Here is a 26,768-nt window from a genome sequence, read left to right on the forward strand (position 1 = left end):
CCCAGATGTTTCCAAACGGGATGTTTGCCTCCAGCTCACGCGGAGGCAGCGCCCTAAGCTGGGAGACGATTTGGCTCTCCCTGTGGAGCATCTCCCTCCGCGCGGGGTCCCGCTGCAGCGAGGGGCCGGGAGGTGGGACTGGGGGAGAGGGGCAGAGCTGGGGGCGCTCCCCGGCTCCCGGCGCGTCTCGCCTTTGTTCGGGCAGCGCTGGGGCCGGGCGGCCGCGGGGCGGGGAGGGATGGGGAGGAGGGATGGTGGGAGGGAGGAAAGGAAGGAGGGAGGGCTGCCCGAAAAGGCTTTTTTTTTTTTTTTTTTTTTTTTTTTTAAATCTCCAAGAAAAGAACGATCCACAGGCAACGCGAGAACTTTCCCCCCCCCCCCCCCCGCGTCTTTAATAAGAAAACTATGTTTAAAATTTTAAAAAAAAGATTTTAAGAAATTCAAGAAAGAAATTAAATTAAAACGAGCCCGACCTCCCACCCCCTGGCCCAGACCCGGCCCCCGGCCCGCCCCACGCCGCTCGGGAGGCGGCAGAAGCGGCGGCGGCGGCGGCGGGAGCGCCGGCGGCCCCGGCGGCGGCGGGGGGAGGCGGTCGCCGGGCGCCGCCCGCCCCGCATCCCGCATCCCGCCGGCCCCGCATCCCGCCGCCGGCTCCAAATGGATTATCTGCGGCTGGTGCTCTCCTGCCTCGTCCCCCTGCACGGCTGCCTGGCCGCCGGCAGCGCCCCAGGTACGGTCGCTGCCCCGCGGACGGGGGGGCCCGGGGTGGAGGGGGTGGGGGGGCTGACAGGTGGCTGCGCCCCGGAGGATGGGGAGAAGGGAGAGGGAATCCGCTGGTGGGGGTTAGGTTTCAGTGGGAATTGGGGGAGATGGAGGCTGGGCGAGAAATAGTTGGCGTGTTTGGCGTGCGAGGGGACGTCAGCCCCAGTTCCTTCTGCTACGTTGGACGCACCCGCTTAAAACTACAAAGCGGAGCTGGGTCGGGACGGAAAAGCAGCTGTCGGGGTTTATCGAGCTCCGGCGGTGCTCGCCAAACGCTCCCCCGGTTGCGTTGGCCCCCGCGATGCCGGCGCCCGGGCGGGATGCTCCGTGCCCACGGCCCTTTCCCTCGCGGCTGTCTCCGCAGAGCTCCTCCTGTCCGGCAAACTCAGCGAGTATGGAGTGATCGTCCCCTTCAGCACCGACTGCCGGGGTCGCTTCCTGTCGCACGTGGTGTCCGGCGACGCGGCGGCGGGGCTCGGCCAGCCCGCCTGTCCCTCGGAGCCGTCCCCGTCCCCGTCCCCGTCCCCGTCCCCGTCCCCGTCCCCGTCCCCGTCCCCGTCCCCGTCCCGCCGCCGCGTCCCCCGCAGCCCCCCGGATGAGTCCCCGCAGCGCCGCTTGCTCTACTTCAACGTCACGGTTTTTGGGAAGGAGCTGCACCTCCGGCTGAGGCCCAACCGCCGGCTGGTGCCACCGGGAGCCGTGGCAGAGTGGCAGGAGGATTTTGAGGTGCTTTTCCGGGAACCCCTCCAGCAGCGGTGCCTTTTCACCGGTGACATCTCCGGGATGCCTGGAGCTGCCGTGGCCATCAGCAACTGCGATGGACTGGTAAGCTGGAGGCTGGTGGGATGCTGTGGTGGTGGTTTTGGTTTGTTAATTTGAGATTTTTGTTAATTTTGAGATTTTTCTGGTTAGTGTGCTAGTGGGTGTGGTGGGTTTTAGTGTTGGATAATCACTAGTGTGCTTACCTTTTTGCTGTGAGGTAGGATTAGGAGAAAGGTAAAGTAGGCTCAAAACTTTAAAAGGGTATAAAGAAAAGTTTATTAACAGTAACTGAAAGAAAGAGTAATAAAAATCCGAACAAAACCTTCAGAATACTTCTCTTCTTCTCACAGCGTTTTCTTCTCACTGACAATGTAAAGAAAAAAATGTAAAATTATCACTTCCCTAAATGCCTGGCACGCAAAACCACCATAGGTGCTTTGAGTGTGCTGCCTGTGTTTTGGTGTGGTTTCCTCTTGAGAGATTAATCCTGGTGCCCTGAAACCCGATTTTTTGGTGATGCTTTAGGTGTCTGTGCCATAAGTTGCCCTTTGACAGCAGCAGGTCCCCTTTCCCCATGTGGCCCTGGGTGTTACCCACCTGCTCCATCAGGGTGGTCTGTGCACCAGTGTTTATTTAAAAGGCTTGGAAAAATTGCCAGTCCTGTGCCTGAACTGCCTCCTGCCCAGATGCTGTTACTCCATGGGCTGTGCCCAGCCTCTGGGACAGGCACACACACTCATGGTGATGCTGTTCCATCCTTGCCCACCCGTGTTTTACCGTGAGACTCCTCCAGGAACTCAGGAACTTTTCCTCTGCATTTCCCACCTCTTAAGTGATGCTGTGTGAGCTCGAGCACCTCCTGAAATCACTGTTAGCTGTGGTCTGGCTCCCACCAAGCATCTTTTTGTAGGAGGACGTTTTTTTTTCTTTTTTTTTTTTTTTTTTTTTCCCTAATCACTCAGGGGCTCAGAGGCTCTTGGCTTTCTGAGCACAGTTCAGCATCAGTAGCTTGCTGCCACAGCGCTTTAATTCCTTTAAATGGCTCTGTTACCTCATTATCCCCAGCATCTGCTCTGCCTGTGGGTTCCCTACCTTTGATACGCTTGGGGAAGCGCTTATTTTTTAATACCCTTGGCCCGTTGCCCTTCAGATTTCCTTTGAGCCAATTTAAATCTTGTTTTAGGTGCCCGAGTTTGCTGTTTTCTCCTGGTACCACTTAAACTTACTGCCGAGTTGGAAGAAATGCCTTATTTTGTGTCTCAAAAAAAAAAAAAAATTTATATATTTCTTTTTTAGTTGCTTTATTCTGGGAGCTCCTTAAGCCAATTTTGGCCACCAGCACAAACAATTTGGCATTCCTTTCTTTTTATACTGTGCCTGATGCTACTGTACAAGCAGAAATGATAGAGCAGCACAGCTAGAAATATGTATTTCGCCTACATATAGGAACTAAATTTTTTTAGCACGTAATCCACACCTTTTGAAGCATCCTTTCGGGAATGGGCTGAGGCTGTGGACTTGCAGACATTTCTCCGGGACGTGGATTGCTCTGGGGCTGGCCAGTGTGGGCAGGCTTGGAAGCTTTAAAGGCATTTCCTACAGACCCAGCAAATAGTGCTGAGTCTGGAACAGAGAGCAGGGCTTGGAGCGTGCAGGTTCCGTGGCAGATCTCATTCCCTTTGGCATCACGAGCAAGAGGATGCTGGAGGCGCTCAGCAGCTGATCCATGTCCTGCTGTGGCACAGGTTTGGGGATTTTCTTCCCCAGAGCCCATTCTATTGTTAGTGTCAATCCCAAGCAGGCTTTAATTTAACTTTTCCAGCTTTCCTAGGCTTTAGCCACAAGTTTTCCCGTCGCAGCCCCTTGCACACCTTGTTGGTTGTCATTCTTTTTGCCCTTGTTCCACCTGGGTTAGGATATAGTGCGTGCCCCAGGATGCTTTTCCATGTGGATTTATGCAGTCATATCCTGCCACCCGTGGATAAGCCCACTCTTTTAAGCCCATATAAAGGAAGAAGTGGCTTTTCCCCCAGGATATGGATATTTTTTTTTTTTCTATTTCCTGCAATAAATTTATTGCTTGGTGGCCAACAAATCAATATCCTGGCTTGCACCAGGAATTTCCAGAGCTGGTCTGGTGAAGGACACGAGGCTGAGGGGATAAGAAGGTGCTTGGCTCCCTTGCCCTTGTGATACAGTTGGTTTCTTTTTTCCATGGGTTTTCTGGCTGTAAGGCCCTTGGGCTTAAGTAAGTCTGACATCTTCAGTCTGCTCAGGATCCACCTGCTTTGGAGGAGTGGGGAGATCAAGAGGATTCCCAAAAAGCAGTGAAAAGAGCTTGATTTAGGAAACAGAGCAAGAAATGGAACCAAAACCTGGTTCTAGGTGTGGGTGGGATGGGAGGATGATGTTTATGACCTGAGAAGCAGCAGAGCATCTGGGAGGGATGTACGTGGTCAGGAATGTTGCTGATGGGCTGGAGGAAACTCTTCCATAAGCAAGGACCCTGGAATTCCTGTGGACTTCTGCTGGAAGCTGCCCACGAGCTCCGGAAGGGGATTATGGCTTTTGCATCCCGGTATAGCGCGCGTGGGAGACGCGGGGCCGCGCTTGGCCGCCGCTTCCTGGCCAGAGGAAGCGCTCCGGGATGCTGCGGATGAGGGCTGTGTACACAAAGAGATTAGGCTGCGTATAAACAGAGACTGAGATTATAAATAACAGGGGGGGGAGTGGAGGAGAGGAAGAAAAAAAACCCAAAACCCGAACCCAGCTCTTGAAAAAGAGAGTCCACCCAAAGTCTTTCCTAAATCCATATTTAGCCATGTAGGCGAGCCGATACTTTTCCCAGATGCCAAAGCCGTGGCACCTTCCACGGCTGTCATTCGCTGCGGGCGTCCACGCGTGAGAATCTGGCCTTTCACTTTTTGCAAGGGTGTCTCATACCAGGGTGGGAAGGTGCTGTCGCCCATAACGTAATTTCAAAGCTGATCTAAGCCACCAAATTCCTGACTGGTAAAGTAGCGTTAGGCAGAAATCTCCGCCGGCGGACACGTCTTGCTGCAGTGGAGGCATCCCAGATTTTTCCCCGCTGGCTTTAGCAGCGTGTGGTCGACCTTGCTTCCTTCCTGCTTTGCTGGTTGCAGGGATGGGTGAAGGATTATCATCCACAGACACCATATTCGTGTGCCTGGCTTTTCCCTGGGGTGATTTGCCGTAGTGGTGCAAACTGTAGAGCCAGCATTTTCCGTCCCCCTGGCGCTGGCTTGCTTCAGATGGGTGGCAGCTGATAAGCAGAACACAAAAGCCCTCAGAAACAGTAATTGATAGGGAACAGAGGAAGAAACAGCCCCCCAGAATGATGCCCCACTGAAAAAAGGGTGACTTGGTCTTCCTGGATTTTCCTTGCAGTTCCTGAGCTGTAGGGTTAATTCTGGGGAGAAAAAGGGTGCAAGATATCCCTTTGGTCACATAGATCCCACTGGCCTCAGCTGGTGTGGGTGTTATATGGATATGAGGGCTTTTCTCCCAGGTGATAATCCCAAGTTTTGGCAGTGAGATGCAAACCAGGCCCTGTTTGGGCTGAAAACCCAATTAATTAATTAGTGCTGAGCGTGTCTTCATGTCCTCACTCCACCAGGAGCTACATTTGAGGCCTGGCTCGGGTCACCTGGCAAAGCCTGATCTGTAGGCACCCCAAAAACCTCTCATCTTGGCACGAAGAGCAGGGAAAAGGAGTCAAGGAAGGCAAAGTGTTGTGTTTGGGCTGCAAAGCCTGTGCTGCAGAGAGGCATGAAAACAGTGATGGAGCACCTCTGGACCATGCCTGATGCCCTCTGGATGGAGAGGGAGCGCTGTTATCCGTGGTGTCTGTGTTCACACTGCCTGGTTTTCCTAGGACTTTTTGTCCAAATTATGTGTGAATCTTACAGGAAAAATACATACTATGCACGCAGCTGGATTTCCCCCTCCTGTTAGCTTCCCTGGTCGAGTGCAGCAGCTTTGTTAATTTTTCCACATGTCAGCTGTATGAAGTGTCAGAATTTCCTGAACTCCCGTGGGAGTTGGAGCTTTCTACCCAGCAGTGGAGGGGGACCCATCAGGGTCCTGGAGAGTCTGCCTTAGTGAGGCAGGAGTTCATCTCTCCCTTAGCCTGGGGAAGCACAGGAGAGCTGGGGAAGACACTTCACCCTCCGTGAGCTGGCAGGAGTGAGTTTGGTGTATGTTTTCCCTCTTTCCAGTGGAATTGTCTTTAAAGGGCCGTTTTCTAGCTGGGGAGTACCTTCACTGAGAGCTGCAGACAGCATCTCGTGTTAGGAAAAACAGTGGTAATAGTCCCGCCAATTGATTTAATTCGATTTGGTATTATTAAACCAAATTAAAATCAAGGGTGGGAAGCATATGGCTAATTGATCCCTGAGGATGGGATTGAACTCTTGGAAAAAGCCCAAGAAAAGCTGAGTGGAACTTTTTGGGTGGCATCTGACCTTTTCTGCTGCCTCTCTACTCTTACAACCCTCCCAAAATGTTGAAATACAACCTCTTTGTGAGCAGGCAGGTTGGTGCATGCCTCTTGCAATGGTGGTTTTTTGGGTTGTTTTGGTTTTTTAAATTTATTTTTGTGAATGCTAGGGTGACCGCTGCAGCTTCTGTTTCATTTCTTGGGCTGCTCTGATCAGGTGGACACAAAAATCCCTGCGTTATCCCCTTTGCCGTTGGTCATCCCCAGAGTCGGCGGCGCGTTGCATCCCGCCTTTGGGAGAAAGTCTGGGCTGCTTTATTCCTTGAGCCAGATATAATTAGTCACGAGCTGCAGAGCAGCTCAAACCCAAGTGGGCTGTGGCTTGGGACCAGGCTCTTTCACGTTTTAATCCAGCCTTGCCCCGGCGCGGCGGCACGGCTTTCCTCCGGCCGCCTGACTCAGCAAGTCCCGGCTTTGGCCCTAAGCCCATAAACCGGCTTTGGGGTGCCTGGTCCTGAATGAAACGCCCCGTGGCAGGGCTGGGAGGGGGTAGTGGTGTCCCAGAAGTGCTCCTCCTGGGGCAGGGACTGCTTCTGCTCCTTCTCTTATTATCTCGTATAATAAAGAGCAATGTTTCAGAGCTGGAAATTAGGAGAATTTCTTCATCAAAGGGGCTGTCAGGCCCTGGTACAGGCTTGTATTCCCCATCCCTGGAGGGATTGAAAAGATGTATAAATGTGGCACTTGGGGATGTGGTTTAGCGGTGGCCTTGGCAGTGCTGGGTCAATGGTTGAACTTGATGATTTTGGAGAGCTTTTCCAGCCTAAAGGATTCCGTGATTCTGTGCCCTGCCCCATCACCATGGCCTCACCCGACCATCACTGAACCTGACTGGTGGTTTGACTCCCTGGCTTGTTCTCTGCCTCATCACCACCACCCTGCCTGGTGCCCCTGGTTAAACCTGGCTGTGTTCTTCATCTCCTTGGCTGAGGGTGGGGGCACAATCCCTGGCTGCCCTGGTTTGACCTGGATGTCTCCTGTGGGAAGAACCTGAGATACGTGTGTCAGGCAAGGACTTGGATTCCTCAGGAAGGGGGTAAAACAAAACCAGCCAAAGCCCCGCTTTGCAGTGGAGTTAAGCAGTTAATAACACCCAAGTGGAGCAGGAAATTTGGTGGAATCCAACAGAACCAGGTTGGCCATTGCCTGATGAATCCAATGGGAAGTGAACATGAAGGGGACCCAAAGAGCCAGGCGGGTTTGGAAGAGCCCCAGCCTCTGTCCAAAAGACATGTCTGTATATATTTTACTTCCGTTTTATTTTATTTGATGAGAACCATTCCAACACTCCAACACCCTTACGAGGACTCCAGTAGATCCACGCTGCTGAAGGCTTTGCTCCAAGAACAGATCCATATGTTCTGCTGGTGCTTTCCAGGCAGCTCTTCAACAGCGGGCAGAGCTGGAGGAAGGAACGCACGCGTGCGCCGTGGAGGGAGCTGGGAAAAATGCTGAGCTGGGGGGGCTGCCTGTGGGAGAGAAGCCAAATCCTGGTGATCCTTTTCCTTGCCCGAGGTCTGAGCCGGCCGGCGCTGCGGGGTGTGAGCGCTCAGGCTGATGTAAGGGGGATTTGATGGGAGCTTGGTATTAATTAGGAGAAGGTCGGTAGCCAGGACAACATTTCCAGCGATGTTTGCCCTGTCATTCATCTTCCCTGTGTTTGGGAGGTGGAGTTGTAATGCTTTCCAGCTTCTGCTCCAACAGGATTCCCCTGTGTTAATTCCCAAGTACTTCAGGGGGCAGAGAGAATGGTTTCTTTCTTTCTTCTTGTTGCAGCTCGTAGTGTCAGTGAAGTGGCAGATATCCTAAAAGCACTGCAGGAATGGAATGGGGAGGGTTCAGGGAGGATCAGGAGTGTCTTGGGAGCCCCTTCAGCCTTGTATCCCTGAGTTCAGGGTCCAGGACAACTCATGGATGAGACAGAAGGGAGTTTCATAGCCATATAAAGACACAAATTGAATTGCAGCCAGGTTGGTTTTTTTTTTTTTTTTTTTTTTTTTCCTTTGTTGGTTGGTTTTTCCCTACTTTTTTTCCCCATCTACAGGAAAAATTAAGGGTTGTCATAGATGAACATGGTATTAGAACCATCCTGGTGTCATGGAGTAGGATCAAAACAAGATTATTTGGGATGCCTTTCCCCTTTGTGCATGCTCTGCATCAATCTTTAACGAGTATACTGAGTGTGTATGACCCCTACACATATATAAAACCACACCGTTTTTCCCCCCTTTTCCTTGTTTCTTTGTGGAGTCCAGGCTGGCCTGATTCGGACAGACAGCAACGAGTTTTTCATCGAGCCCCTGGAGAGGGGCCAGCAGGACACAGAGGAGCACGGGAGGGCCCACGTGGTCTATCGGCGCTCAGCCATCCGGCAGGATGGCGCCCAGCCGCGCCACGACCTCCATCCTGAAGGTAGGGGCTGCTGGAATCCAGTCTTTCCCAGCAACTGGTAATAAATATTTCACGTGGGGAGAGGATTTCTCCTTCCACGAGCCCTTGTACATCTCAGTTTAACTGCTAAAGTCAAGAAGAAGGAAAGGAAATGCTGAGCTGGAGGTGCTGCAGCCTTGCTTTGATCACCTGTGTTGTGTGAGTGTTGAGGCACTGGAAGTTGTCCAGAGAAGCTGCGGCTGCCCCATCCCTGAAAGTGTCCAAGGCCAGGCTGGATGGGGCTTGGAGCAACCTGGGCTAGTGGAAGGTGTCCCTGCCCATGGTAGGGTCCAGAACAGGATGAGCTCTAAGGCCCCTTCCAACCCAAACCATTCTCTGATGATTCTACGAAATGTGGCCTTGATTTGACTTTTTCACAGATCATAGAATCATTTAGTAAGGAAAAAACCTTTAAGGCTCTCGAGTCCAATCATTAACGTCTTTTAGTGGTGGTCTTCACAATTCAGAGCCATTTCCCTGCCACAGAGCGAGCTGGGCCAGCAACCAGCTGGAGCTCAATATCCCGTTAGAGTTAAATCTCGTATCTATTTTCCCTACGGAATTTCTACTTCTGTGGAGCGTCACCGTGGTGTCAGATCACCTCAAAGGCTCTTTCTTTTCCTGCCCAGTGCCCGGCGTGCAGGTGGGTGAGCTCCCGAATTCCCTGGAGCTGATGACGGAGCGGCTGGGGGACGCGGAGCGCAAGCGGCGCCACGCCAGGAAGGATGACTACAACATCGAGGTGCTGCTGGCCGTGGATGACTCCGTCGTGCGCTTCCATGGCAAGGAGCATGTCCAGAACTACGTCCTCACCCTCATGAACATAGTAAGGCTCGGCTCTGGGGCACGTGGATCCCATCCTTCCCTGGGTTTAGTGCTCTTCTGATGCTGCAAATCTGTTGTCCTGAGAAAATAAATGGGTTTGGGAGGGGGAGCAGTGCTGCAGGAAGGGCTGTGCCTTCACACAGCTGGCTCTGGTGTTTAATAGCTGTGGGAATTGGAGGGGTGGAAAGCAGAGCCCTTTGATGTTCATCTCCATCACCTTCCCCTTGCCAATGGCAGGGTCTGGCATGTTGGTGCTGTCACTGTCTGTCACCTGAGTCCAAGAGTTTCTCCTGGCTGAGACCATTTCCTCCTCATCACTGAAGTCTCAGCAAATGTTAGAGAAGAGAATGGTCATGGCTTGCTTAGTTAGAAATGACGATAGCTGTAATTTGTTTTGCAGTGATGATGTTCATGATTTATTCTGAATACTATTTGTTGGTAGAGAAAATATTTTTATAGCTTTTTAGAAGCTTTTTGGAAACCTATGCACCTGGATAACCATTCAGGATATGTTTGAAAAGGAGTTTAGAGCAGCTTTACAGTTCCTGCACCCTTCCTCTCTCTGAGGCAACCTGTGCTGGTTCCCTACACTCCTTTTCATTCCTTTCTAAGATAAAAACATCCATATTCCCCAAGTCCTGAGAGATGTGGAAGGATTAATATTTATTCATCCAGTCATCTTGAGGGAGATTTGCTCCTCCAGCACCTGAATGTCTGCAAATAAGGTCTAGGCTCAAGGATCTCTTTCTCTCTCCCAGTTTTGTTTTGTTTTCCATGCTTTATCCTTGCCTCTATTTATTTATTTTTCTTTAAGTGTTCTTTGACACAGTGGTGGAAAATGTTCAAAAGGCTCAACCAGCTCTGGAATGGCCAAGTTATAAAGATGCTTTTGGGTGCTTGGTTGTTGGTTTGGGCATTATTTCTGCCATATGGCTGGCAACGAAGGGGAAATTATAAACACTGGGGGGGAGGGTTTGTGGGATTGGAGGGTGATGGGGTGAAGGATGAGTGAAGTGGCTGGTCCCAAATAGGGAAAATGCTGAAGAAGCAAACACCTTCATCACAATGTTTTATTCTCTGGCATGTTATCCCGATGCCCGTTGTCCGATGCTCTCAGCATCGCTTAAATTCACTTTCTGAACATTTCTCCCCTTGGCATATTAAGTCCTCCTGCCAGGGGAAGCCACAGGCTTCCCTGCTCTGCCCTCTGGCTCTTCCCACGTTAGGGGGGTCGGAGATGATGTCATTTTTCCTTTCCGATCCCGGGGTGGGGGGGAAGAGGGGGCCGGGATGGCCAGTTTGAGCGCCCGGAGGTTGTCAGCTCTAATCAAAAGGTCGGTTTTCAGGCGCATTTCATGGTTCCTACCCCGCGGGCAGGACTTTTCAGGGAGTGAATGCGCGGGATGCTGCGCTGGGAGAAGGGAGGACCCGCTGCCTATTCAATTAAAGGCGGCGCTGGAGACTTTAATGATGGGGGGGAAAACCCCAGGATAATACAGGCAACAAATACTTCCCCCCAGGTATAATTTCCTTCTATATATTCTCCCCCCCACCCCCTTCCCCTTCTTTCTTTCTGGCTTTTAGTGCGTTTTCTTTCCAGCTCTGCCGTGACCTCCGTCCGCCTCCTCTTCCCTTGGCGCCGCCTCGTTTCCTTACCGGCTCAGATTGCCTTAAAACACCCGATTCAGCAGAAAAAAAGAGAGTCCTGCTTTCTGGCCTGGGTGGCAGAGGGAGGGAGGAGGATGCCGGGGGGGCTGGCGGGGAGGAGCCTGCTGGGACCACACAGCTGAACATTAATCCCATTAGTAGGAGGCAAAGGGAAGGATAAGAGGCTTGGCCAGGAAAGGACTTAATGAGCTGGGCTGGAGTACGTCAGGGAGCCAACTGGGAGAGTTTTCCTGTCTAGGAGCTCTCCTATCAAGATATATCCTAAGGAAAGGGGGCAACGAGTTTGGAAGCAATGATAAACTTTCCTGGCTTTTCCTGAGGTCTCCACTGAGTGCCGAGGGAGCAGTGGGACACGTATCCCTTCCCAGCGCTGCTGTAGGTAGGGTTCCGGGGCTCTTCCCAAGACACAAAACCCTTTATTAGGAGCTCTGTGTCGGCTGAAGCTTGGTGATAAATGATTTGTCACGGAGGAGGTTTTTTATGAAAAGAAACAAACCCCACAGCCCTCATTTCATTGCCAGAAATGTGGATGCTTTTCAGTGAAGGGCTCTGTGTCCATCCCAGGAAGCTGACATGAGGATGACTGCTCCTTTTGTGCACCTAAGAGCTTCTCTGCAGGCAGGCTGCCTTCCCTGCTAGCTCCCAGCCTGCATTCCCAGCCTGCCCTTCCCTTCTTGGCCCAGATGCTGCCCAGGAATTTGGGGTCAGGTTGGAGTGAGTGGGAAAGGCACAACTGCCCCTCTGACACCAGTTGCTGAGCGTATCTCTGCTCTGAGCTGGGCATTGCTGTGTCCACCTAACCAAAACTGGTCTGTTGGGCTCTTGGGATGAATGTTTGGTGACGTGGTGGCTCTGGAAAGCCATTCCCCTCTCTTGCTTGCTGCCTGTGGCAGGGATTGTGATGTTACAGAAGGAAAATTGGGATCCCCCAGCCATGGTGGCTGCTGAGATCAAGGGCTGGGAACAAGGACCCTGGAAAAGGAAGAGGAGAGGAAATATTCAGTGTTTGGCTCTGCTTTCCAGTCTCTTGCCTTCAGGGAGTTGGGCTTCTTGGTTTTCTCCACAAGACTTTCCGCCGCTCATCCCTGATCCTTTCAAATCTGGGGGTGGCTCCACTTGGAGGGGAGAGGCCAAGCTATGGCTGTGTTAAACCTGGCCCTGGCCTCAACTGGGTTCCTGGGCTTTTGTCCGATATTGCCCATGATTTGGTTAAGGATGCAAAGGTTCTTGGTGTTTTCCCATTGTTTCGGGTTACTAGGGAAACCCCATGAGTCAGAGCCCTCTCCAGGCTGGGACTTGCCTGGCTCCAGCTGAAATTATTGTTCCCAAGGGCAGAGCAACAAAGAGTGCTGCTGAGACCCCACAGAAGAGAAGGTTTGGGAACAAAAATTAAACCTTCAGCTTTAATCTTAACCAGTGTGTGGTTTTTTCTTAGGTGAGGGGTTTATGAGCCACTTTCTTGCTAACTGATAATAACAAAAACATGTCTCTCATGTGTCCATGCACTTTTCCCTACCCTCTGTATAGGGTTACATGTTTGTTGCTATTCTTTTGGGGCAGCATGCCTTGTTCTGTAGAGAGCTCTGATCAAATGTAGCCTTGCCCTGCAGAACAATTCTCCCCTTCCTCTGTTCCTCCCCACAGATAATGTGGATCAACCCTCACAGAGGTGACATTACTCATTATGCAAGCCCAAAAATGTGGTAAGGGGGGGCTTTCCCCTCCCTTCCTAACCCCCCAGCCCCAGCAAAGAGGCTCAGGGTGAATCCACCGGCATGAAAACCGAGCGAGGGAATAAAAGAAAGGAGTTTAAAGATGACTTGGCTGTTCCGAGTAAGCGATCCCGGCGTTTTGAAATGTCAGCTATTCTGCTGGTTTGGCAAATTCTTCTCGTGTCTCTCCCTTTGTTTTCCTTCCCTGAAGAACAGCGAGGTCTAGCCCTCGTTGCCAGTGCGGTTTTGCTGTCGGGATCTCGCGTCTGGGGCTGCAGACTCGGGGCTGGCGAGAGGCTTGCAGGGATTTAGGGAGGCAGCCTGCCCTGCTCCCAGGTTGTAACGTTCCTTTCACTGTAAAGCAATGCCACTGCCTCCTTGGTGTTGCAGGGTCTGGGGGGAGTCCTATGGGGTGGTTGTTCCTGCTGGTTTGCCCTTAACTCACAGCGAGCCTTAAGGGCTGGGCTGTTTATAGGTGGGAAAATTCCATTTTAAATGGAAGAGGAGAGCATTTCTTGCCAGGTGACAGTGTGAAACAGGCTGAACATGGATGAGATGGATAAGAAGATCTTTATCCCATGGCTTCAGGGATATTTTTTTCGTATAAAAATCGGTATTTTTTACTGGAGCCCTTTGCTGAACAGGTATTTTTGGGGGAAGGGGTTTCTCTGAAGACACTCGCTTAATGGCATGTGCAGAGGGCAGGGGGAGTTGTGCCGAGCCTGCAAACTGCTCTCCAGGTGAATTTCCATTTCCAAGGTGATGCTTGGCCCCTCCAGCTCCATCCCCACTTCTTCCACAGGCACTGGAGCACTTGGGGCCCTGCTGATGTTCCCCCCTGCCCCAAAATTTGGGGCCTGCAGGGACACAGCCCTTGCAGCAGCCAGCACCAAGCCCTTTTGATATGATTATTTTTCCCCCCTCGATCAATTATTTATATCTGGCTGTGAAGGGAAGTCTGTAGCCTTGGGCAGTGTGGTTCCACATCTGCTTTCTGAATTAACCCTAAAGGTCGCTGCTGAGCTGGTACCGGTTAGGTGCAGATCCCTGCCTAAACCCTGGACTAAACAGGGGCTGGGCTTTAGGTTAACGCTTCGTTTCAGAGGCTGAAATGGAGTCCCAGGGAGGGCTGAGATGAAGTACCATACTGAGGGAGTACCAGGCCCCTGCGAGCTGGAGGAGAGTGGGATTTAGCACTGCTTTATAAGGAAGATGTATGGAATTAAATCCCATCTTGGAATAATACAGCAGGGTCTACTGAGCATCCTGCCAAAATATCCTGTGCAGCTGGGAAGGGAGAGGTCTGTGCTGCTCCACGTGATGCTCCCAGTCACAGCAAGGTCAGGTGGTGGCTGGTAGAGAGGTCCCTAAGGCAGGAACGTGGATTGAGGGGTCCTCAGGAGCAGGCAGCAAGCAGCAGAGTGCTGGTGGATGACCATAAAATCCTAAAATCATGGAATGGTTTGGAAGGGAGATGAAAGCTCATCCCATTCCTACCCTCTACCATGAGGCAGGGACACCTTCCACCATCCCAGGTTGGTCCAAGCCAAATCAAACCTGACCTTGGACACTTCCAGGGATGGGGCAGCCACAGATTCTCTGGGCAGCCTGTGCCAGTTCCCTCAGTCACTTCCCTCAGTTCCTTCCCAGTATCCCATCTAACCCTACCCTCTCTCAGTCTGGAGCTCCAGCTCCTGACACGTGCTGGGGGTGAAGGAAAATGCGTGAAGATTTGGTAAAGTGAAGGAAATGGTTGTGTTTCCTGTCCTGTTCCTCACACCACCCCGCAGGTCCAGCTCTGCATTTCTTCAAGCATGGTTTTAATTTCTCCCTCTCTCCCTGCTTTCCCACCCTGCCATATTACCAATATTTTTGTAAGGGATCAAACTTATGGCGTGGGATTTTTCTGGGATGCCAAAGCCTCCTACATCCTAAAACCCAGCCTGACATCCCTGGGGAGTTGCAGCTCCTTGCTGGGCTGGATCCTTCATACCTCAGTGGATCTGGAGGCCTGAGTAATGTTTGCAGCTGCAACACTGCGTGACCTTCCACCCTTCTGTGCACATCCCCCCAAAAATAGGGTTGGGATGAAAAAAAAATCCGTCATATTCTCATTATTCTTACAAAAGGGGGAGGGTGAAGGAGCATCCCACCCACAGAAAGTAGGGATGAGCTGAGGGTGGGTTGACCAGTGAGTTATCTTTCCACACTGATGGATAAAATACCCTGCGGCTCTTGCAGCTTCTGCATCCAAAGGGATGCATTAATGGGGAGGGACTGGCAGTGAATTGATTAATTTTAATTTTTTTATCAATTTTGCTTCATTCAAGGCTCAGGATCTGCATTACCCCTCTGCGTGGCTCGCAGGCAGCCCATGGGAGTATTGGTTGTCATGGGGAAAAGGTTAACATTGGGTTTTTGGGTTTAAAGCTGGCCTGAGTGGGTATTTCAAATGGAATCCCAGGCTGGAAAATAGGGGGCTTATAAAATACTGGGGAGTGGCTGACATGCACTTGGGCAGCAGTAAAAGGGCAGTTGTCACCCAGCCCTTGGTACAAATGTCATTGACTCATGAGCACTCCCTGTTCTCTTCATTGTGTTGCCTTCTCCTGGGATTTCTGGAGCCATAGGTCAGGTTTGACTCACTGATGCGACTGAGGAAAGCCCTGGCTTTGGGGAGAGGCAAAGGATTGTATCAAAAAGCTGTTTTTCCTTTGGATGCTGGAGTCTGGAGCATTTCCATCCCTCTGTAGGGTTCATATTCCAAAGAGGCAATGGCTCATTGAGAAATGAGGTGGAGGAAACACAGCCCTTGATGGAAATGGGTGATGTCATTGACCATCTGAGCCATTCCTGGGGAAATTTTGGCTTATTCCAGCTTGGCTTGTTGGCTTTGTGCTTGTTACACGTAGGAAAATGGGGAAAAAAACCCTCCCCACAGTGGGAGGAGAGGAATGAGATCTTTGCACCTGGTCTTGGAAAAGCCTGGAAGGGTGTGGAACGTGGGAGCGTGGAGGACAGGAGGCGTTTGGGAGCTGGGATGGCCTTAACTTCTTCCCTGTTGGATTTCCCTCCCTTCCTCAGGTGGATGAAATTTATCACGACGAGTCGCTGGGCGTCCACATCAACATCGTGCTGGTCAGGATGATCATGGTGGGATATCGTCAGGTAAATCCAGCGCTCGAGCTGGCGAGCAGGAGATGCTCTAATGTTGATTTAGCACTTAGGTAAGCCCGGCCTTGGGAAAGCGTGGCAGTTGTCGGAGCCCAAATGACAACTGTGCTGAGCAGGGGTGAATTTGAGCCTTCCTTAGCCTAGTTTTTGGGGGCTGAGGGCCTGGATAGCCCCATGACCTACGAGGCCCTCAGGGAGGTGGTGGGTGGGTGGCTGCGATCTTCTGTTATGTGCTTGCTGTGGGATGTGGGGAAAACCACAGAGGCTTCTTCGGAGCTCTGTAGATGATGGAGTAAAGGTGGCTTCCCACACTGAGAGAATCTGGACGTTAGTGAGGAGAAACCAAGGCTGGGATCTCCTTGACTGTCTCCCTGGCAGTCCTGTAGCTCTCATGTGGCTTAGGCATGGCTAGGAAAAGTGTGGGAAGGTTTCCTGAGAAGTTTTCGTGTGGTTTCTCAGGCTGCACTTATTTTTTAAGGCTTGTTCGAGCACAGCAGTCAGATTTTTCTTTAAACAATGTGATTTTCTGTACTTTTTTGGGGCAAGCCCCTGTCCCACAGGAAGTGTTCCAGCAAGGGTGTTAATGACTCAACACAGTGATGTCTCTGTGTGTGTGTGATCCACAAATAAGACCGGTTAGGTCTTGGAAAAAAAAAAACTTCCTTATTATGGAAATATGCTTGGCTGGCAGAAACCCAACACATCCTGGAAATCCAGGGGTGGTTCTGAGGAGCAGGGGTAAGGCCCATTTTTGGAGGCTTCCATGGGACCAGGAACATCATCTCTAGCTGAGAAAGCCAACAATCCATTTGGCTTCATCCCAGTAACGTTTGTGCTCTGGGCTGGAGGTTGGTCTGAGGAGGGGAAGGGATTTGGAGCTGTGGTGATATGGCAGGGTGGGAACTGCCAGGCTCTGTTAGGGATGATTTATCCTCCCCAAAGCCGGTGCTGGAGGCAGCTGCTTTGTCCAGCTGCGTCACTTCTCAGGTTCAGGGGACGATAATGAGGAGCAGATATTTGAATCCAGGAGAGATCTGAGCTCACTGTTTAGATCTGATGCTTCCCGAGCGAGTCCTCCTGCAGCTTCTTACCTCCCACTTGGGATAACAGCTCCTTGGCTCCCAGGGGAAGGGCAGCAGCCGTTCCTGCTCTCCCCAGCAGTGGATTTCCGTTCTCTCCGCAGTCAGTGAGCCTGATCGAGCGGGGCAATCCGTCGCGGAGCCTGGAGCAGGTGTGCCGCTGGGCGCACTCGCAGCAGCGCTCCGACCCGGAGCACGCCGAGTACCACGACCACGCCGTCTTCCTCACCAGGCAAGATTTTGGGCCCGCAGGTATGCAAGGTACTGTATTTGTCTCGATCAGGTATGTGCAGTTTGCCGGGGGGAAAAGCCAGCGAGGGGTGAGAGGATTTTCTTGCAAGCACAGTCTGTTTCTTGGCCAGCAAGGTCCAGAAAAAGGTTATAAAAATCGGTATTTTTTTCCTTCACATGATGAAGAAGAGAGAGACAGAGAATTAATCCAGAGCATCAGCCTGAATAGATAAAATATCTTTATTTATTTATTGTCTTGCTCTTTGATTTCATTTATCGGTCCTCCCCATGGCCCAAAACACCTTAAAAATACAAAAGTAAGATAAAAAAGATGAAATACCACAGGAAGCCCCATGGAGTCAATCAACTTATTCTGTCCTCTGGAAGACTTTAAAACCTATTTTTATATGGATTTATTTCTTGGACATGGGAGCATCAATAAACCCTGGGCCAAAGAGGAGATTTTACTACAGGAATGTCTCGCCCTCTTGGTGCGGAGATTGTGCTGGTGTGGTCTGAGAAGTTGGAGGCCTTGCTAATAAAAATTTTCAGGAAAATCTTCGGTGTTTCATGGCTCCATTAGGAAAACAGGTGCTTTGGTGTTACCAGGAGAGGTGACAACTTTTCCCAGTTCTGAGCCTGCTGCTTCCAAATTCCCATCTCCTCCTTTCCACGCTGCTGGCCAGGTCTGGATTTCCGTCAGGAGGCTCCGTTCGATGCCGTGAATGGGGTGGGTATTGTCACCCTGATCTGTAGCACAAATCCTCCTGGTGTGCACAGGAGGAAGGAAAGGGGGAGAAGGAAACCTGTCCTAACTTGGATTACCTCCCTGAGAAGCATCCCCCTCAGCAGGAGATGAACCTCGGGAGAAATCCAGCTGGAAACCCTCCTGAGTGTGCCAGTGGTCCCGTGGCCACCAAGCAGCAGACCTTGGCTTGTGCCAAGCTGCTGACCTGCCCTGGTCTCCTTATCCAGAGTCACACGGGTGAAATACCAGCTTTTGTTTCGTTTTTCTAGATCCTTCCTGGCAAAGTGACTGTTTCCAAAGGCATTGGTGAGAGGACCTTTTTTGGCAGAAGGGGGAGACTCCCTAGGCTGCCCCTTGGTGGGAAGGAGTCGTGAGATCGATGGAGTAGCCCTGCTCTAGGGGTGCTCCTTCCAGCAGCTCCTTCCCTTTTTCCCCATGGGTCTGGCTCTCTGCTTGTCACACATCTCCAGGACTTTCTGTGGAAGTCCCCGTGTCCTTGCCTGGCTGTGCTGCATGGCACAAGGAGCTCCTCATCCACTGGAAATTTCCTTCTGAATTGGGCTGCTGGAATAGTAACACTGTGCTTGCTCTTGCTTCTTTTCCCCAAAACAAAATCCTTGTGGATCCCCAACACCCCATTAAGTTTGGGGATGCATGGAATGAAGAACCAGAGTGTGGCACCAAATTGCCCCAAATATACCCTCTGAAGAGAAAAGCAGTGGACAGATGGGTTGTAAATTATTAATTGCTTCTGTAGAAGTCTTGTCCCTCTGCAGGGGGTGGCATAGAGGGGTTTTGTGGCCTGGGCTGAAGGATGCTTGTGCTCAGAATTAAATATTTTCCAGGTAGTTGCTTCTCCCGTGAAGAACCTTTTGTACTCCTTCCAATTCTTACTAGGGTCTTCCTTACAAAAAACTGCCTTTGTGAGCATCCACCTTTTCATATTCCTTTGTCCCATCTCCCAACCACAGCGTCTTTGGTTGGGAATTTATCCAATTTTCATCCTAGACAAAATAAATTTGCCCTCCCCTTGTAGAGGAAGCTTCCCACAACTTTATTCTTTCTTGTGGAAAGTTTCATGGGGGCAAAAAAAAAAAAATCTTTTCAAATGATTTATCCAGGGCTTGATTTATTACTCTATGGTTAAACCCCATTATGGGAGTGACTTGGTGTGGATCAAGAATCCCACAAGAATGGGGGCTCTGTGGAGCCTGTGGTTTGGCCAGGCTGGGTGTAGGGTCAGCTCATCAGCATCCCTCTCCTGCTGCTGCCTACTCCTGGCTTGCTGAGTTCTCCTCTTCCAGCATGCCAATCCCCAGGGCACAGTTATCCAGCATGGTCCTGCCCTGCTTTTGCCTCTCTGACCTTTAAGTCCTTCCTTCACTAACTCCCTTGATGCCAAAAAGGGTCAGCCTTAAAAAAAACCCCAACACATGTAAAAAAGCTTTGGGGAGTAAATTCTGGAGTGTGCCAGCAAGTTAATTGAATTGGGCAGAAATAAGGTGAAAAAGAAAGGAAAAGTGACCAAAATGGAGGTGATGTGTTGCTGCCTGGGCGGGGGAAGATTCCTCTGCCCACAGCTGCCCCACTGCACTGCACTTGATCGAGGGCTGGGGTGCTGGGGCAGGGGCGGGTGCATGTGCGGGTGCGCCCCGTGGGGAGCAGGGCTGTGGTTTTGGCAGGGCTCTGGGGAGCGCCTCATGCCTTTTCTTCTCTCTCTTTTCCCTTCTTTATTTGTTTTAAATGAAGAAGAATGCGGGGGATGCCATTCCTGGGTTGGGAGGCGACGGCCACCCACGCTGACAGGGTGTTGTGGGTGCTGTTTCTGCCCTCCTGCCTGCCCAGGTGTGTTGGCACAAGGACACAGTGGTGCCAGCGAGCCCCACGGCAACCTCTGCTGCCTTTTGGCACACACTGCTGAGCCAGTCCTTGGGCTGTCATCCAAGTGACCTGGGCAGCCCCTCCTCTTCAGCGCCCTCCCCTCTGTTTTCTCTTCTGTTGCAGTGAAGCCAGATTATGTATTCGTAGTTTGTTTTTTTTTTTTTTTCTCCTTAATTTTTCATTATTTCCCCTCCTCTCTCAAAGGTTTTCTCTCTCCTCTCCTCCTCTGTCCTTCCCTCCTGTCTTTGCCCCAGGCTACGCTCCGGTGACGGGGATGTGCCACCCTCTCCGCAGCTGCACCCTCAACCACGAGGACGGCTTCTCCTCGGCCTTCGTCGTCGCCCACGAGACCGGGCACGTGTAAGTCGTGGGGGCAGAGCTGGCAGTGGTGGTGCCCCTCTCTTTGCAAAGGGGGCTTTCTGCTGCTGCAGCTGTGAATCCCTTGGGATTTTCCCGCCAGGTTGGGCATGGAGCACGACGGCCAGGGCAACCGCTGCGCCGACGAGACCAGCATGGGGAGCATCATGGCGCCGCTGGTCCAGGCCGCCTTCCACCGCTACCACTGGTCCCGCTGCAGCAAACAGGAGCTCAACCGCTACATCCAGTACGCGCCTTCCAGCCGGGAGGGGATGGTCTCCCTTCAGACCCCGACTGATGGCTTTTGCTACCCAAAGGTGCTCCCAGGGCTGGAGCGCCTCTGGAGACAGGCTGGAAGAGCTGGGGGTGTTCGGCCTGGAGAACAGAAGGCTCCAGGGAGACCTTGGAGCCACTTCCAGTGCCTGAAGGGGTTCTGAGAGAGCTGGAGAGGGACTTTGGACAAGGGGAAATGGCTTCCCACTGACAGAGAATAGCATCAGATGGGATATTAGGAAAAAGTTCTCTCCTGTGAAGGAGGTGAGGCCCTTGCACAGGTTGCCCAGAGCAGCTGTGGCTGCCCCTGGATCCCTGGAAGTATCCGAGGCCAGGTTGGACGGGGCTAGGAGCAGCCTGGTCTAATGGAAGGTGTCCCTGCACATGGCAGGGGGGTGGAACTCTATGGCCTTGAAGGACCATTCCAACCCAAACCATTCTGGCATTCCATGATAATTCAAATTTCTCAGTAGCTGAATTTGGAGAGTGGCCTGGAGCTGGGGGATGGGTTGATGGAAGGAAATCCTCTCTCTGATTCCGCAGCTCCTACGACTGCCTCCTGGATGACCCCTTTGAGCACCAGTGGCCCACGTTGCCTGAGCTGCCGGGAATTAATTATTCCATGGACGAGCAGTGCCGCTTCGACTTCGGCGTGGGGTACAAGACGTGCACGGCGGTGAGTACGGGGCTGTGTGGCCACGCTGTCCCCCCTCCCTGGGGTCCCCAGCCAGCCTGGCTGCCACCAGCCTGCTGGTCCTCGCCGCTGCTGTCCCAGCCCAGCTCCTCTGTGCTCCCCAGTTCCGCACCTTCGACCCCTGCAAGCAGCTGTGGTGCAGCCACCCGGACAACCCCTACTTCTGCAAGACCAAGAAGGGACCGCCCTTGGATGGGACCGAGTGCTCTCCTGGCAAGGTAGGGGCTGGTCCTGCTTCCTGTGGGCGGGATGTGCCCGAGGGCACGATGAAGAGCACCTTCCTCCTGTGCTTTACCCTTTCTGTAGTGCTGTGAGTGCAGGAGGGCTCTCCACGGGTGCTGAGCGCTTTGGAAGAGGTCTGGAACTCATTCCTTCTCCTCCCTTCCAGTGGTGCTTCAAGGGCCACTGCATCTGGAAGACGTCGGAGCAGCCTTACAGCCAGGATGGCAGCTGGAGCTCCTGGTCCAAGTTCGGCTCGTGCTCCAGGACCTGCGGGGGAGGCGTGCGATCCCGCAGCCGGAGCTGCGACAACCCGCCGTACGTCTGGGTTTTGCCTCCCTCCCTTTTCCCAACTGGAAGTGGCTGCGAGCCAGAGGTTTCTGGCTCTTCCCCTTGCTGGTAGGGATGGGGCCATCAGTTCCTGCGGGAGCTGTGCCGTGTATTCGGGCACTGAGCTGTGCTGGGGTTGAACACCATCCCCTCTCCAGCACCCTTACAAGCCACTGGGTTTATTTTCCAGCCCAGCATATGGAGGGCACCAGTGCCCGGGAGCCACCTACGAGTACCAGGTGTGTAATGCCGAGGAGTGCCCGGGGCCCTACCAGGATTTCCGTGCCCAGCAGTGCTCCAAGCGCAACTCCTACTACACCCATCAGAACAGCAAACATTCCTGGCTTCCCTACGAGCACCATGACGGTGAGTGGTGGCGCGTCCTAGCAAAGGAGCAGTAGCCAAATTCCTCCAGAGGACCCTGCCCTGGTGGCCATCAGTTTGGGATGGAGACTGTGCCAGCTGCACAGATGTTGGGCGGTGGGAAGCTCCTGAGCTGGAAACTGTTGTGCAATAAGCTGACAGCAAGCAGCCAGCTTTTTAAAACCATGGAATCACAGAATGGTTTGGGTTGGAAGTGACCTTAATGATGATCTCATTCCAGCCCTGCAGCCGTGGGCAGGGACACCTTCCACTAGACCAGCTTACTCACAGTTGGAAGAACACTTCCCGGGATCCGGAGGCAGCCACGGCTTCTCTGGGCAACTTGTGTGCCAGGGCCTCCCCACCCTCACAATATAGAATTTCTTCCCAATACCCCATCTAACCCTGCCTTCTGTCAGTTTGAAGCCATTCCCCCTTGTCCTGTCACGCCTTCCTCCTTGTCCAAAGTCCCTCTCCAGCTTTCTTCGAGCCCCTTCAGGCACTGGAAAGGGCTCTTAGTTCTCCCTGGAGCCTTCTGTTCTCCGGGCTGAACACCCCCAGCTCTCCCAGCCTCTCTCTCTGCTCTGTTTCCGGAGCAGAGCTGCTTACTTGCATTGCAGCCTTGATGTAGCGTGTCCTGTCCTTCCCTTAATTTCCTGAGTGTAACGGGCAAAAGTGCAGGCTTCTGAGCTGCAAATGGCCTTGGGAGACCAGCCACGTGAATATCCTGGGCTTTGGAATTGTGGCTGTGCTCAGGGGTACAAGCTGAGATGAGTTTCTGTCTTCACTCACCCTAATGAATACCCACAACTCCTTTTTCCCCCACCTCTCTTTTTCTCCCCTTTCCCTTCCCCTTTGCCACAGATGCTCAGAAGTGTGAGCTGATCTGCCAGTCTGAGGGCACGGGAGATGTGGTGTTCATGAACCAGGTTGTTCACGACGGGACCCGCTGCAGCTACCGAGACCCCTACAGCGTCTGCGTCCGGGGCGAGTGCGTGGTGAGGAGCTCTTGTGGGGCTGTCCCTGTCCTTCCCCTGGCCAGGAGAGAGCTCAGCCCCTTGGGGGCATGGGTTTTTGCCCTGGGGACCAAGCCTTTGTGCAGCAAAGGGGGATGGTGGAGTGATGGGCTGGGCCGTGGGGCTGTAATCCTGTGCTGGGCTGCAGGGCTGTAAGCCTGGGCTGGGCTGCAGGGCTGTAACCCCAGGCTGGACCTCAGGCACGTAACCCCAGGCTTGTCCTTTCCTCCCCTGGGTGCCAGCACGTCGGCTGTGACAAGGAGGTTGGCTCCCTGAAGCAGGATGACAAGTGTGGGGTCTGCGGTGGGGACAATTCCCACTGCCGGACGGTGAAGGGCACGTTGGCCAAGACCCCCAAGCAGCCAGGTGAGAGGGCTGGGGGGGTTTGGAAGCAGATTCACGACCTGGATTCATGTGTCCAGTTGGAGGAAACTTGCTCTGTCTTTCTTTCTCTTCTCTCCATCCTTCTTCCCACCCTTTCAGGTGTTTTGAAGATGTTTGAGATCCCAGCTGGAGCAAGGCACCTTCAGATAGAAGAGATGGAGCCAGCATCCCACAGCATCGGTGAGCATGCCCTAATCCACCTCTCCCTTCACCCTTTCTCAACCCCTTTCTCATAATTCCCACCAAAGAGGGTCTTGTGTAGGTCATTCCCATCCTCCAAAGTGAGTGGCCAGAGGGAATGATATTGAAAAGATCTCCTTTCTCCTCCAGCTGTTAAGAATCAAGCCACGGGGAACTTCATCCTGAATGCCAAGGGCCACGAAGCCAAAAGCCAGGTGTTCATTGAGATGGGCTTGGAGTGGGAATACACTGTGGAACAAGGCAAGGAGAGCCTGAAAACCAGCGGTCCCCTGCACGAGGCCATCAGTGTTTTGGTAAGCCTGGCTGGCACATGCTCTTGGGGGCTTGGGGACGAGTGTCAGAGACAGGGAGGTGGTCTGAGGTGTGATGTGGCAGGTGATGGAAGGATGTGGGTAGAGGAAGAGGGCATGTCATTAAATCCAGGGAATGAGCCAGCCAGAAGCACCAAGGGGTGACCAGCTGCGTGAGGGAATGGCACAAGGATGCGTTGCTGCATTTTGCTCTGCAGCAATTGTTTTATGACTCCAAATCCCATTTTAGTTATGCTGGTATGTGGGGAATTAGAGGTTGGGTTCCCTGACATGCGGGGAATGGCAGGTCTGTGCTCCCATCCATCTGTGTCCCAGTTTTGGGCGTAGACCACCTTGCCATGCGGTCCCTTTCCCATGGCATCATTCCTCCCCCTCTCCGCTCCCTCTGTGCCTGCAGGTCATCCCTCAGGAGGAGGAGGTGAGGAGCAGCCTCGTGTACCGGTACATCATCCATGAAGACCTGCTGCCCATGATTGGAAATAACAATGTCCTGCTGGAGGAGATGGATTCCTACGAGTGGGCCCTCAAGAGCTGGTCCCAGTGCTCCAAGGCGTGTGGAGGAGGTAAATTCCTCTTCATAACAGCCTACAGGGCATGCTTGGGGGGGTGCTTGGATATGGTAGAGGGTGTGTGAGCCCCTTGGGGCATCTCTGGCAAGGAGAAATTATTGCAAAGCAGTTCAAGTGAGCATTTTAGCCGGATTTCATACAGAAACAGGCTTGCGTGATTGCGTGTGTGTAACTTTGTCTCTCCATGGACCTGCTAGGATTTTTGAATTCCTTGGCTGTTTTTAACTGGATTTGAGCCAAGAAATGGTGATTTTGAAGATGACCACTACTAAAGTTTGCGCAGAAGTAGGCGTGAGGTTAGCTGGTGAAAACCTCTGTGTCAAACGAAAAGGGAAAGGGGAGAAAAAGAGAGGTGGGGGGAAAAGGGCATTGTGGAAATTCATTAGGGTGAGTGAAGACTCATCTCAGCTTGTACCCCTGAGCACAGCCACAATTCCAAAGCCCAGGATATTCATGTGGCTGATCTCCCAAGGCCTTGTTTCCATATGGCCACTGGGATCTGACCCTCAGATTGTGGGGAGCACCTTGTGCTTTGGGAATCAGAGTGGTTTGGGTTGGAAGGAGCCTTTAAAGGACACCTGGTCCAAACCCCTGCCATGGGCTGGGACATTTTCCATGAGCTGTCTGCACTCCACAGCAGCCTGGGGAACCCCGGCGGTGGGTTCAGCAGCCACACGAGCATCCTCAGCAAACCCTGAGTCCCACCTGAGTGGTGACATCTGGGGGTGCATATCCCAGCAGGGATGCAGGAGAAGGACCAGGAGGAACCTGCAGGGATTCCCACACCCATCACCTCACTGCCCACGCTCTGCCCCCTCAGGCATCCAGTACACCAAGTACGGCTGCCGTCGCAAGAGCGACAGCCGGATGGTGCATAGGAACTTCTGTGACAACGGCAAGAAGCCAAAGCCAATCCGGAGGCGCTGTAACCTCCAGGAGTGCTCCCAGCCCATGTAAGTCCTCTCTGTGTGGTGCTCCCATTCCTCATGGGGGCGGTTTGGGGTCGCGTTGGGAGCGTTTCCAGCCGCTTCCCAGCATAAGCATCGCCTCAAATGCCTTCTCCTTGTCCGTCTTCCCACCCTGGCAGGTGGGTGGCTGAGGAGTGGGGCGCCTGCAGCCGCTCCTGCGGGAAGCTGGGGGTGCAGGCGCGGGCGGTGCAGTGCGTGCAGCGCCTGCAGGACGGCACCAACCGCACCCTGCACACCAAATACTGCCCCGGGCAGCGCCCCGAGACGCGCCGGCCCTGCGGCCGCCTGCCCTGCCCCGCACAGTGGAGGACAGGAGCCTGGTCCGAGGTGAGGAAGCCCCTGGAAGGAGGGGTGGGTGTGAAGGTCAGGTGCTTACAGGGGTCATGGAGTAGAATCCTAGAATGGTTTGGTTCAAAGGGAGCTGTAAAGGTCATCTAGTCCAAGCCCCCTGCCATGGACAGGGACACTTTCCCTTAGAACAGGTTGCTCAGAGTCCCATCCGGCCTGGCCTTGGTGGAGATAAGGGTACAAGAGACAGTGATGTTTTCACAGAATCCTGCAATGGTTTGGGTTGGAAGGGACCTTAAAACTGGTCTCATTCCAACCCCTTGTCTTGGTCACGTCACCTTCCGCTAGACCAGGTTGCTCCAAGCCCGGCTTTGAAAACTTCTGGGGATAAGGATACAAGGAAAAATGACAGAGGAGAGAGCATCCCTGTGCAGAGAGCGTGGAGGTTTGGGAGACAAGGGAGGGAAACCCCACATCAGAAAGCAAAATCCACCTGAGGAACATCACCAGCACATCCTGGGGGGATGTGGGGGCTGTCCCCATGCCGTCGCTGACTGCCTGTCTGTCTGTCTGGGCGCAGTGCTCAGTGACCTGCGGGGAAGGCGTCCAGCAGCGGCAGGTGGTGTGTAAGGGCAGTGACAGCGGCGCACGCTGCGAGGGTGACAAGCCAGAGGCCATCCAGGGCTGCCACGTGGCCCTCTGCCCAGGTGAGAGGAGAGAGGAGGAGGAGGAGGAGGTGGCACTGGGATGGGGCATGTGCTGGTGGGGACCAGCTCCCACAAATGCCTCCAGCCCGTTGTGGCTTCAGGGGATGCCAGCGGACAAGGTTGGCTTGAACGTCCCTGTTGCGGCTGACAGTAAAACAAACTTAAAAGCCAGCCAAAATATTTCCCTTCTCTGCTCTTAGCCCTGGCATTGGCTGGTTTTGGGTTTTCTTACAGTTTGAACTCGTGATGAGCTGGTGGAGATGGGCACCCTAGAGTTTATCTTGGGTGGGGTTTGAG

The 26,768-nt window shown here is 52.9% G+C and overlaps 1 protein-coding gene across 3 annotated transcripts in view; it reads left to right on the top strand.

Moving 5' to 3' along the window:
- Window positions 1–657: 657 nt before the first annotated feature.
- Window positions 658–26,768, top strand: part of ADAMTS14 (ADAM metallopeptidase with thrombospondin type 1 motif 14) — a 29,862-nt gene continuing 3,751 nt past the window's right edge. The window contains exons 1-20 of one of the 3 annotated variants that reach the window (XM_053949616.1): window positions 658–730; window positions 1,127–1,587; window positions 8,299–8,455; window positions 9,103–9,299; window positions 15,763–15,846; window positions 17,036–17,192; window positions 20,046–20,151; window positions 20,252–20,395; window positions 20,965–21,097; window positions 21,220–21,333; window positions 21,504–21,652; window positions 21,855–22,030; window positions 22,892–23,025; window positions 23,286–23,409; window positions 23,527–23,607; window positions 23,758–23,921; window positions 24,337–24,502; window positions 25,329–25,461; window positions 25,596–25,803; window positions 26,345–26,471. In XM_053949616.1, the coding sequence (XP_053805591.1) occupies window positions 658–730; window positions 1,127–1,587; window positions 8,299–8,455; window positions 9,103–9,299; window positions 15,763–15,846; window positions 17,036–17,192; window positions 20,046–20,151; window positions 20,252–20,395; window positions 20,965–21,097; window positions 21,220–21,333; window positions 21,504–21,652; window positions 21,855–22,030; window positions 22,892–23,025; window positions 23,286–23,409; window positions 23,527–23,607; window positions 23,758–23,921; window positions 24,337–24,502; window positions 25,329–25,461; window positions 25,596–25,803; window positions 26,345–26,471 (3,088 nt within the window). Of the gene's footprint in view, window positions 731–1,126; window positions 1,588–8,298; window positions 8,456–9,102; window positions 9,300–15,762; window positions 15,847–17,035; window positions 17,193–20,045; window positions 20,152–20,251; window positions 20,396–20,964; window positions 21,098–21,219; window positions 21,334–21,503; window positions 21,653–21,854; window positions 22,031–22,891; window positions 23,026–23,285; window positions 23,608–23,757; window positions 23,922–24,336; window positions 24,503–25,328; window positions 25,462–25,595; window positions 25,804–26,344; window positions 26,472–26,768 lie in introns of all 3 variants that reach the window. The other 2 variants (XM_053949617.1, XM_053949615.1) reach the window with 2 other exon arrangements.

Source organism: Vidua chalybeata, chromosome 8, assembly GCF_026979565.1.
Source record: "Vidua chalybeata isolate OUT-0048 chromosome 8, bVidCha1 merged haplotype, whole genome shotgun sequence".
NCBI lineage: Eukaryota > Metazoa > Chordata > Aves > Passeriformes > Viduidae > Vidua > Vidua chalybeata.